Source organism: Maniola hyperantus, chromosome 15 (assembly GCF_902806685.2).
Source record: "Maniola hyperantus chromosome 15, iAphHyp1.2, whole genome shotgun sequence".
Classification (NCBI taxonomy): domain Eukaryota; kingdom Metazoa; phylum Arthropoda; class Insecta; order Lepidoptera; family Nymphalidae; genus Maniola; species Maniola hyperantus.
In genome coordinates, this window is record NC_048550.1 from 4,499,507 (window position 1) to 4,511,615 (window position 12,109).

At 37.3% G+C, this 12,109-nt stretch overlaps 1 protein-coding gene across 1 annotated transcript in view; it reads right to left on the reverse strand.

Moving 5' to 3' along the window:
• The window catches only part of LOC117988975 (G-protein coupled receptor Mth2-like), a 29,489-nt gene that overhangs the window by 2,483 nt on the left and 14,897 nt on the right, over positions 1-12,109 (reverse strand). The window contains exons 4-7 of the mRNA XM_034976271.2: positions 7,122-7,200; positions 3,738-3,919; positions 1,414-1,585; positions 366-551 (exon numbers count right to left, since the gene is read on the reverse strand). Of these exons, the coding sequence (XP_034832162.1) occupies positions 366-551; positions 1,414-1,585; positions 3,738-3,919; positions 7,122-7,200 (619 nt within the window). The remainder of the gene's footprint in view (positions 1-365; positions 552-1,413; positions 1,586-3,737; positions 3,920-7,121; positions 7,201-12,109) is intronic.

Sequence of the window (12,109 nt, forward strand, 5' to 3'; positions counted from 1 at the left end):
CCCCGATGGTCATGTCGACCTGTCACGTACTGTAGGTAGGGTATCGTTTTCCCCACTGAAAGGGACCTAGGTACGGCTAAAAGTAGGTACGCTGGAAGAGGTATACCATACAAAATGACAGCAATATTTTGCGCCAAGTCTAAAGCGCCTCATCGAGTGTACGGAAATTAAAATTGACACTCTTCTTAAATGCTTCTCCGGGTCCTAAGGAAATGCCTTGTTCACAAAATGCCGTATTTTCCACTTTTTGGTCGTGTACAGATGGCACCATAAAAGTTACATTCAGATTTCAGGTAGGTACTCGAATACGGCTAGGAACCAAAATGTAGGTACCTAATCACACCATTATTATAAAAAAATCTTACTTTTTAACGACTAGATTGCGAACTTTGTTTTTCCACACGAAAATGAAGAAGATGTAGATTCCGAGAGCGATATTCGACAGATCCACTACGACCCAGTACCAATTGGAGCCCCCCACTGCGAAGCTGATGACTTCCACCGTCCAGTTCACGCCCATGATCACGAACAACTTCAGATAAAGCCCGTATCTGAAATTAAAATTTAATTTTAAGTACCAATGTTTGTAAAGGGCTTCCGAGACGGTCAAGCGGCTTTTTGGTTGAGTCAAAGCATTTTAACCGTTCACAAAATTTTCTTGATGCTTGACGAGTGATTGATGCGATTTTATATTTTTTGCTTGACGCGACGTTCGGACAGTAAGTAATCGATGTCGATCAAGCCGCTTGTCGGGCGCATCAAGCCCGCACCAAGCAGCTTGATCAGGCAAAACAAATCTACGTGTTTGACTTCAAGCCACTTGACCGTCTTAGAAGCTCTTTAAACGCAGATCATACAAATTATATACGATATAGGTGGCCGGCCGGTTTCAGCCGACGCGACGGCCGAAAACTACGAAGGCGATAAATGTCACGCTATAATATGTTGACTGCCGCCATGCTTCCTAAGGCACCATCTCTACGGACAAAAAATGCGTGGCAATAGTCTCGCAACCGTGCCACCCAATTCGATACAACTAGGCCAATCCCACGCGGTGATACGGCGGACGACTGACGCGTGACTATCCGACGATAGTAGGTCGGACTTGTTGCGATTCCCTCGTCCGTGGAGATGACTCCTATGAGCCATTACGCACGGTCGATAGTTGTCCGGCAATTCAGTCGACGAACAACTCAAAAATAGTTGAATTTATATGGAAGTTGCCGAGTATATACGCACAAAGTCGCCGCAACTCCGTGCGTATACACTCGGCAACTTCCATACAAATCTTGGATTCTAACGGTTGCCGTCGACCGAGTTGCCTTGCGACTAGTCGACCATGCGTATTGGCTCTAAGCTAAAATTAGTGGCGTACCTTTGTCAAATATGCCCACAAAACTTTACCAGTTATACCTTTGCTTATCCTTTTTCAGTTTATCACTCCTCGAAGATTCAGCTCCCTTCAAAATAGCGGTCTCCTGTCTGATTGATCGTATTCGGTTCGCCGTCACTGAGAACAGCACCACGTTGCACATCACCAACACAAACACCGGCGTGAAGAAATACAAAAGCTCGCTCATCCAATCTGTAAACAATTACAATATTATCCTTTGTGTTAAAATATTGTATTCCTAGTTCCTACATGGTTTGCGAACAAAACATCTGGATAAACAGGTCACGAGATATGTAAGTACATATACCTAATATACCCCTATCCATTAAATATCTGATTCTCTAATTTTTGTTATTTCAAAATAAAAAGCCCAAGTATGTTACTCAGGAATAATGTAGCTTTCTACTGGTGAAAGATTTTCAAAATTGGGTAATGCCAGAGATTACTTCCTACAAACAAACTTACAAACTTTACCACGTAATATTAGTATGGAAGTATAGATTCATTGCAATCAGTCAATAAGTATTTTTTGTGTTCCTTATATGTAATTTAATATGTATTAATATCCAATTTATGTAATAATATCAAATGACCATACAAATATTATTGTTAGAATAACAAGTTAAAAATATACGATTAGTCTTAGTTAATTTGTTCATTTTAAATCTTTTTTAGGGTTCCGTACCTCAAAAAGAAAAACGGAACCCGGATCACTTTGTTGTCTGTCTGTCTGTCTGTCTGTCGGTCTATCAAGAAACCTACAGGGTACTTCCCGTTGACCTAGAATCATGAAAGCAGTCTTATAGCAGACATTCGAGGAAAAATCTGAAAACCGTGAATTTGTGGTTACATCACACAAAAAAAATTAAATTGTGGTCATGAACTAATAATACTTAATTAGTATTTTCAATTTTCGAAGACAGATAGGGTCAGGTGGTAAACAGTGGCCCAGTAGTACACAGTGCACCACCACTCATATCTCAAAAACGTGACGTTGCTAAACCGTACTGCAAACGCGAAACAATTTGCCTTCTACCATCTCCCGCACTCCCCAGTCGACGGCGCTCTCCCGCCCGTAACAGTGGCACAGTGTATGGTTTTGTTCTTGGAGCCAAAAAAAGTAAGTACACGTGTTTTCATTTATTTTCTTTCTAGAATCGTTGTATATTTAGTAACATTATATTGCACTGTTTCCATGTGTAAAGTAATTGTTCCTTAATAACTTAGATATATAAATATCCTTTGAATTTGGTATGTTTAATAGTTATGTAACCTTAAAGGTTAGAAAGTGGTGTCTGCACACAGTGGCTCAAAATCGTAGGGTACACAGTGAGCCATGGTTCACTGTGTACCAATCACTTGTTCATTATGTCCGATACAATTTATGCATTAACTTTCAACTGTGATTGTTATGAACAAAAAAGGCGTTAATAGAAGATCTAATACTTAATATAATAATAGTAATCTTTTTGTTTTAGAATGTGTCGAACTACAGTAAAAAATCGAAAAATTGGCGGACATGATGCAAAAGACATGAAAAAAGCTGTAGATCTTGTAAAGAACGGAATGAGTATACACAAAGCAGCACAAGAATGTAATTTAAAATATTCAGCTATGAGAAGATTTAAGTGAAAATACTAATAAGTGGAAATATAAAAATCCAAGCTTTAATTTATATAGTCAGTATTCCTAATTAGATTTGTAAGTTAAATTAGTATCTACTAGTTTGTTTTTGTACTGATTTTATGTGATTGTTGCTAAAGAATACAAATATATAAAGAAATGATTAAATATTACTTTACTGTAGTTTTAGTTAAAGACATTTTTATCAATAAATATTTTTAAATATGTGACAAATGTAGGTAATTAAAATGATGATTCACTGTGTACACATTGGTTCACTGTCGACTCACACCCTGATTCACTGTGTACATATACTGGTACACAGTGAACCATTCGCCATCTTTTAAATAAAACAATATTACTTATAAACTATTACAATTAGTGCTGAAATTAATATGCAAAACACAAGTTTAATAAATTACCTTTCGTCTAATGCCAATAGTTGTTAACTACATTCACGTACGGTGGATCTATAAATGTTTGAAATTTTAGTGGTTCACTGTTTACCATGTCACCCTAACTATATCAAGTGGGGTATCATAATTATATGAAAGGCCTTCACCTGTGCATCCTAAAACAGATTTTTATTTATTTTTATGCATCACAGTTTTTGAATTATCGTGCAAAATGTCGAAAAAATACGACTGTAGTACGGAACCCTCGTTGCGCGAGCCTGACTCGCACTTGGCCGGTTTTTTTAAAGAATAAAATAGAAACTTACTGTCAAACCAGCATCGCTGATGCCCAAAACCTGGTGTGATGATATGGTCGGGTAAACCCGTGCTGAATTGCATGCCAATAGTGACTGCGCTGAGTAGGGCCGGTACACCCCATGCGTAGGCACCATACATAGCGAACCGTTTCCTTTCCCGTCGCTTGCTTGAACTTCCACCACGATAACTGCTATAATATAAATAAATAAATAAATAAATAAAAGTTTATTCAGCTCACAAAACAAGAAAAGACAAAAAAAAGCAAAACATACAAACCAAATGTTACAAATTAAAAAATTAAAACTAGGTAAGCTTAAAACTACTACTAATGGTTTGTAATAAAACTATTACAAACCATTTAAAACTTGTACCATAAACATATTATCTAAGTACACTTACACAATATTAGGTCTACAGTAACCGACAGGTCGAGATGGCAAACGGGGTGGGGACGCCCCGCACACCTGCACAGCCCCCGTGCTAACCCGGTGCGGGATAGCGCGGGTGACGTGCGGGTGTGCGTGGCGTCCGATTGCCATCTCGACCTGTCCCCTACTATACAATTATATGCCTCCGAAATTATTCAGACATACCTATGTACTATGGTACTCAATACATACATATTTATTTTTGTAAGTAATATTCCAGATAGTATTACTATTTAGAATATACTTAATAAAATTATAGTGACATATTCAATACTTTATTCATGTTGTTAAGCTACGGCCACACCTGCGCGTAAAGAACGTGGGATGCGGGACGCGATATGATTCTATACCACCCGTCGGAAATATCTGAGAACCTGGCTTAGTGACGTCATGCAACGTGCTTGCGTTGGTAACGGAACCGTAGTGGCAACGTAGTGTTTATATCCTCTTTGGGTACTGGACAGGGGAAAATGGGCGCTTTCCCGCAGCTGCGGGAAAGCGCATTCCAGCGAGGTGCACAGATTTTTCCGACGGGTTATACGTGCGTGCACTCCTACGCGACTGTTGTTCCTAGTCGCGTGGAAGCGACCGGCGCGCGGCGGCGCGTGGCCGAGGTTCCCGCTTCGCAGTCGTGCAGATTTGGATGATGCTTTAATCGTATCATATGAATTTCCTACAATTTATTTAATGCATATATATTTTACCTTTGTGGGTGTAGGGAGGAAGCAAGGCTTCCAATCCTTTCGAATGAATTGCAATAAACATACAAATATTGTGTAAATAAATAAGCAAATGTTATTACGTAACTCATATACGGCCATCGACTTACATTGCAAACAATAATATAGGTAGGTACATTCTATAGCTATTAAATGCAAGTGTACAACAAATAGAAATACTTAGGTAAATAAACTTCATGCTTGGTGCTAGGTATATTTTATAAATAAGTATGTATAATCATTCCAACATAAAATTGATATACTAATTATTATATACCTAACTATGTATCTAGAATCTAGATATACCTATGTAACTATTAAGAATTGCTACTTCAATTTACTTCGATCAAGAAATAAGTACTTATACTGTATTATTTGTTTATTGATAAGATTTCTTATAATAAGTACTTCGGGCAGACATAGTGATAACGGCTGCAAAATCACTATTTTGTTATCTTCTCTAAATCTGCTTACCTATATGAAAATAATATTACCTAGGTACAATTCAATATGTGCAAGTCTACAATTATTATGATTTAATTATTACCTAATAAAACTCGTCTCTCTGGGATATTAAATTAAAAAGACATTTAAACTTAGGTGTAGGTAGTTTTTTTTATTAAAAATTTACTAATGCATTCAACTACAAACTACTGACAGTGTTAATGCAAATATGTAATTGAAATATATGAAAAAATGTTTATCAAATACCTAGTCCAAAAATCTACCCATTTTACAAAAGTTACTCGTAGCCATGCCATTGCCACTGCATACGGACATAACGGACAACTATGATTGGTCAACTAGCTTGTAACCATCGTAAAATATGGACTGAGCAATTTGTGTATGTAAACATTTACTCTTTCATTCCGGTAATCTATGCATTTATATATCTATAGAATATCCACAAATTTACTCTGGGCGTCTGTCACCCTTTTGTTTGCCTTAGGGGAGAATTTATTCATTCTCAACCGATACCTACCTATACACTGTACGTTTTCATTCATCTTAGCATAATATACCTAAGTAGGTACCTACTTTACTTACTCAAACCGTATCTCGCAGCGAATTATTCGCTACTAAACGAAAAATGGAGCAAACTAAGTACGGAACGCGGCGTTGTCTCTGTCGTTGAGACCGACAAAACGTCACATAGGTACGTATGAGTCAACCTCATTCTAAAGGCCGATGTATAATATTTCTTGCCGGCTACTCTATGTACCTACCTATTAGTATGCTTATAGGGTAGGCTACATTGATTATTATTCCTATTCTCCTATTGAGTATTGACCTGGGCGCCCTGGGCCCTCTGGGTACTGAAGCAGATTTTACGCCCGTTGAGACCGCACCCTAATGGTCCTAACTATGACTGTAAGTAGGTAACACTATGGGTTATCCGTTATAGAGTTTATTGTGCGTAAGACTATCGCAATTCTGTTTAATCTCTCTTCATAGTATGAAGGAGGCAGTAAACAATATCTAAAATATGCATCTACAATAGGTATACGGATTAGCTTGTTGTAGGTAGATACTTAAATAATAATATGTTATCTTCGGAACGAATGATCCGATTGTGCAAATTCTTTCACTGATGGAATTTTTTCACTTTCACAGGGCTATAAATTATATAACACGGAAGAAGACGCGAGAAAAAGCTAATCGGTCATAAAATTTCGACGCGCTATGCTCAGTCCATACTTTAAATGCAATGGTTTATATTGAGACCTACGGATGAGGTCGGCAGACTACAGGGACCGGCGCAACGAGTCTGAAATCCATTGCATAATTTGAGAAAACTTTCCAATAAAACACAAAAAATATTATGGATATTCTTCGAATAAATACCTACCTACCTACTGTTTAAAAAAACGCTTTGTGAACAACTGATTAAAGTGCTGGTAGCTGGTGCATATTATTGCATGTAATGGATTCTCTTAAAGTAAGTAAGTAGTGTTCCTAGGTAGGATATCTACTTATGTGCTCCTAGCACACGTGTTTCTAGTTCCTAAGAGAAGCTCTATAAATCGTCACACGTTTTGTATGTGCCCAACTGCGCGCCTTGTACACTTATAATAAAGTAACAAACAATAACTCTGTTGTAATTCGTTACTTATAATATCGCCTTTTGCGCGGCTTTTACGCTTATAATCATTGATATAGAACTAGTAGATAGATAAAAGTTCTAAGATTTAGGTGGTGCTTATTACTAAAGAATAGCTTCCCCAGTAAGAAAAGTCATATTCACCTGAAAGTCCTCCAGATGTCGAAACACATGACGTTGAGCCAGAAAAAGCTGCTTTGGAATGCGTAATATATGATGAAAGCTGAAACAAACAAGTGGATATTATTACAACGCGTATTGGTTACATCTTACAAATAGGATCCTAGATAACTAGTTATTATGTAATTATGTATATTTTAAATGTTTTCCTAGAAAGTCTATTTATTAGTTTCAGCCTTAAGTTGATCGCAAGAAAGGCGCAAGGTTTGCGACATGTTTCAGTACTAAAAAGGCGAATGACTGCAGCAACAGTCCCATATTTTATTTGGTGCTTCCGCTATACGAACCAAAAATAGGTATTATACTGGAGAACTAATATGTTAGTCACTGAATGAAATAGCTATGACATACAGACGGCTAGATATAGTACGCGACAGGTCGAGATGGCAATCGGGGTATATTGCGGGGGGACGTACCGCATACCCCGCACGTCACCCGTGTCATCCCGCACCGGGTTAGCGCGAGGGCTATGCGGGGAGTCCCCACCCGGATTGCCATTTAGACCTGTCGCGTACTATGGGTACCATTTACCAACAGATATTACTAGACACTAAGGTTGAAATCTATAGAGCATATGTATCTACCTACTCTGACTTAACTCAGACTTAAATTTCAATTAAATTGAGACAGATTTACGTCTCTGGCATGAATCTGTTTCAGTACAGTCAAAGTATAAGTAGATATCGCTCTATAGATCTCAGCCTGAGAAAGCGTGTGGTTTATTTGACTGCGTAATCCTGAAAATCCCAAATCCATACAGTACGCGGCCGAAAGTAATGTACATCGGCCTTTAGAATGACATTTCGGCTTTGTAGAGCTTTGTCTCTGTCACTCATACATATATGACGTTTTGTCGGTCTCGACGACAGAGACAGTGCTCTAGAAATTTGCTATCTCCTTCTAAAGGTCGATGTACATTACTTTCGGCCGCGTACTGTACCTGTATTGAAACTGCGCTAAAAATACATTTTCGTGGTCAATAAAGGTCAATAAATGTCAAGATTGATTTAGTAGTCAATTCGCTGGAAATATGATAAAGTACCGTCGATATTTCGTGATACATTTTGGTACCTTATTAATGATATTGATGGTTCTCGTATTTTTTTACACCGGGTTCGTCGTAAACCAAGGATTTCATCAAAATAAACAGGCCAGGCATCTAGAACCGATCAAATCCTGAAACTTTTTATTGATGACAGATGGCTCATCTCTGGCGCAGTAGTGGCTTTATGGCAGCGATTTATAGCTGTTCTAAACTTGTTCTAAATGTTCCAAAACATGGCATTTACAAATTTTAATAAACCATAAACAAACTATTATCTCTTTTGTTCTAATCATGTTAATAGATACTTACCTGCTAAGTAAAGTAGGTATCTATAAAGCGTCACTCATCGCCGTCGTTTAATCTTCGTTTCGTCGTGACCCAATTTCGTTATTTATTAAAACAACAAATCTTGGTCTAATTTTAGTTTTGTATCGAATAATTTTAATATTTCCCAACTGCCGAAATCAAACAAACGACGATAATATGATAATCCACCTGGCAAGTGGCACGTATTGATATTTTTATAAATACTTATTCGTAGCCATGAAAAAAACTGGAATTTATTTTCATATCTACGGCGATGTCTACGAAATGCTCGGCAATATTTCGCTCAATATCCTGTTATGATCCTGAACAAAATATACAGCCTAATTTTTATACATACTAGGAAGATAGGCTTTGTCCTGGCGATTAACTACCCTACCTTATATTGAGTAGGAACCTAAATGTAGATTCTAGACTTTCTTAATTTTTTTGTGCTTATATTTTTTATAGTTCAAAGTTTTAAAAACGGTTATGTACATGTATGATGGACTAAATACTAAACTTAGTAATAAATCTAATAAAGAATAGGAGCAAGAACATAGTACGAGTACCTGCCTACCTACCAAAACATAAAAATTACCGTAGATACTTTACCTCTCCAAGTATTAACTTATATAAGAGTTCTTCAATAAGTATTTTATGAAAATGCTGAGCACATGCTACATGGCGGGCGCGGCGTGGTGCGACGGCAACCTCGTGAATAAGATCCTCATGAACTTGCTTTTAGAAACAGTAATGATCTCAACAGCATTAGGTACATCGTTTCAGAATAAAACTCACACTAATATACGACTAAGTACCTAAGTACTCAATAATTAACAAAACCTTGACGAGGCATACCTCAACCTACCTATATATTTTGTCGTTCAAGTTATTATGCAGTCACGCCCTGCAGCTACTTTTATTAACATGTACACTACCTTTTACAACTAGGTGGCGATAATATAATTATGTATCTCTAATTTAATGAGGTGAGAGTGTTGAATTTTAATTTTATTAAGTAAGTACCTTCATATTTGAATAAGGGAGCGGTTTAATTTAATTTGCGCGACTCTGATTAATAAGTAAGTAGATGCCTTTACCTACACCACCTACTCCAAATAGAAATAGGTAATTTTGCCTACACGCATAGAAAATTTAAAATACAAAAGTAATTCATTTATAGGTATCGATCGTGGAAAAAATGGAAATTGCGGGAATCGCACGATCGGAATATCCGTAAATAGGATAGGGACGGAAGCATCATTTCCGAGTAAAATGATATGGAAATGAAGCCAATAGGAACTTATTGAGGCATGTCATTTGTTCAATGCAGGCACACCTACACCTGACTTGCTTTAATGGAATTAATTAATGTAAGTGATAAAAATAATTGCAAACGGACCGCTTGCGTGAAGCCGTGCAAACATGCAAATTAATTAGGTCGTTAAATATACATGCAAAGTTGTTTTTACGAGCTTTTCAGGGATTTGTAGCGTATAGATATTTATGCCTACCTATTTGGATTTTCACCATTTTTATTTCATCATCATCATCATGATCAACCCAACGCTGGCCTACTACTGAGCACGGATCTCCTCTCAGCTACGCTGGCCAAGTGCGGGTTGGCATATTTCACACACATGAAAGAAAGGTGGAAGTTCTCTCCTCGACGAGTTTTTACGTTGGTTGCTGCTCTATAACTCCGTCAAATCTAAATTGATTTCAATAATATTTTCAGTAGAAAAGTGCCACCATAGGTTGGTCTTATTTAAAGGTGAATATCTAATGTCTCCGAAGATATACTTAGATAATAATAATTAATGTTAAAAATACTTATTCCAGCAGAAAGGTACTTACTCGGAAGGTTTCATTTTGAACTTATAGGTATACCTATTGTTACTCATATTAGAATTCTCGTAGGTGGGCACTAATGATCGACTGAACTTCTGAAGATATCTTTCACTGCAAGTTCAGTAGATTGCTTTAAAATGGAACGAACTTATTTAATTTTGTAAAAGTTATCAAAATTCGAATGAAATTGCGAAGAAAGCTTTTGCTTAGGAAAGGTTTGTTGCTATAAAATCGAGATCTTCCAATGATTAAATACTGACTGGTAGGTAGTAGGTATAAAATTTCAGGACTTTAGTGAGTTTACTTTTTTAAATTAAATCAAGGCTGATTTACTTAGGTCTGGCATACCTACTTAGACTTACTTACTAACGTAGTGTTGAAGCTAACGCGTCACACGAAAAAACGGAAAAAAACATTAAACGTTGATTTGGTTTTCGTAATTTCCATATAGCGTGCACATAGTTGACATCGTTTGTCGTGCTTTGTCGAGGTTGTTCATTGTTTATTTTTGTTGCACTTGAACTAGAACAGTACCTACGTAAAAGTAAATTAATCGATTTAAGCGGCGTGGCGTGTGGAAGTCCCTACAAGAGACCTAGCTATGTCCAGCTGTGAACGTTCAGTTGATGATGATGATGATGATGATGATGATGATGTTGATGACCATTGATGATGCCTGCGACTTTTCCGCGTGGATTTAAGTTTTCTGGAATCCCGTGCGAACTCTTAGATTTTCCGAGATAAAAATAGCCTCTATTCATCCCTGGGATGCCGTCAAAATCGGTTGTACGGTGGCCCTACCGCGGTTGTTTGACAGCTACAATGTCACGATCGCAATCATCTCTGATTGGTTAATGCTCGCTCACTATTGGCCACAATGCATTGTTGCAACAAGAATCGCACAAATTCAGCCAATCAGAACAATTGAGATTGTAATAATGATTGATGCAGGTTTTAGACAATCGCCCTATGGGTAGATCGTGAAAAGCTAGCAGACACACATAGGCAAACAGACACTTTTGCATTTATAATAATACTAGATGATGCCCGCGACTTCGTCCGCGTGGATTTAAGTTTTTGAAATCCCGTGGGAACTCTTCAATTTTCCGGGATAAAAAGTAGTCTATGTCCTTCCCCGGGATGCAAGCTATCGCTGTACCAAATTTCGTCAAAATCGGTTGAACGGATGGGCCGCGAAAGGCTAGAAGACAGATAGACGGATAGACAGACAGACACACAGAGATTAGTATGGATTAGTATGCACTACAGGATATTGAATTATCTAGAGCGGTCTTGTAACATATTTTGTGTTAATGAAGTCAAATATCAATTGGTACAAACTTTAACCTCTGTCCAAGACATCAATTGACCTCATTTGAATCGAGAGTTCTACGGTAGTCTCGAATTTAAGTGTTAATTTAACACAAATTACGAATAATAACAGAATTAATAGAGTTCGACTAATTCTATCGTGTTTTCAGGATTTTCCACGAGTTTTCAGATCGGTGTCTGGCGCAAAGGCAGCATCATAGAATTCTTAGATTATTATACAAATAAGTAGGTACCTATTTCAATGGGTAGCATGAAGTTAAGATAGAGCACCTCTACAAAACAAACAATATTATGATCCGTTTAACGACATTTTTTCCTTAGGTAGAAACATGAAAATAAATATATATTTAAAAAAACACAGAAAAATAGATTGACGTAGGTAGGACAAGGAGTAAGGACCTATACATATATGTATACC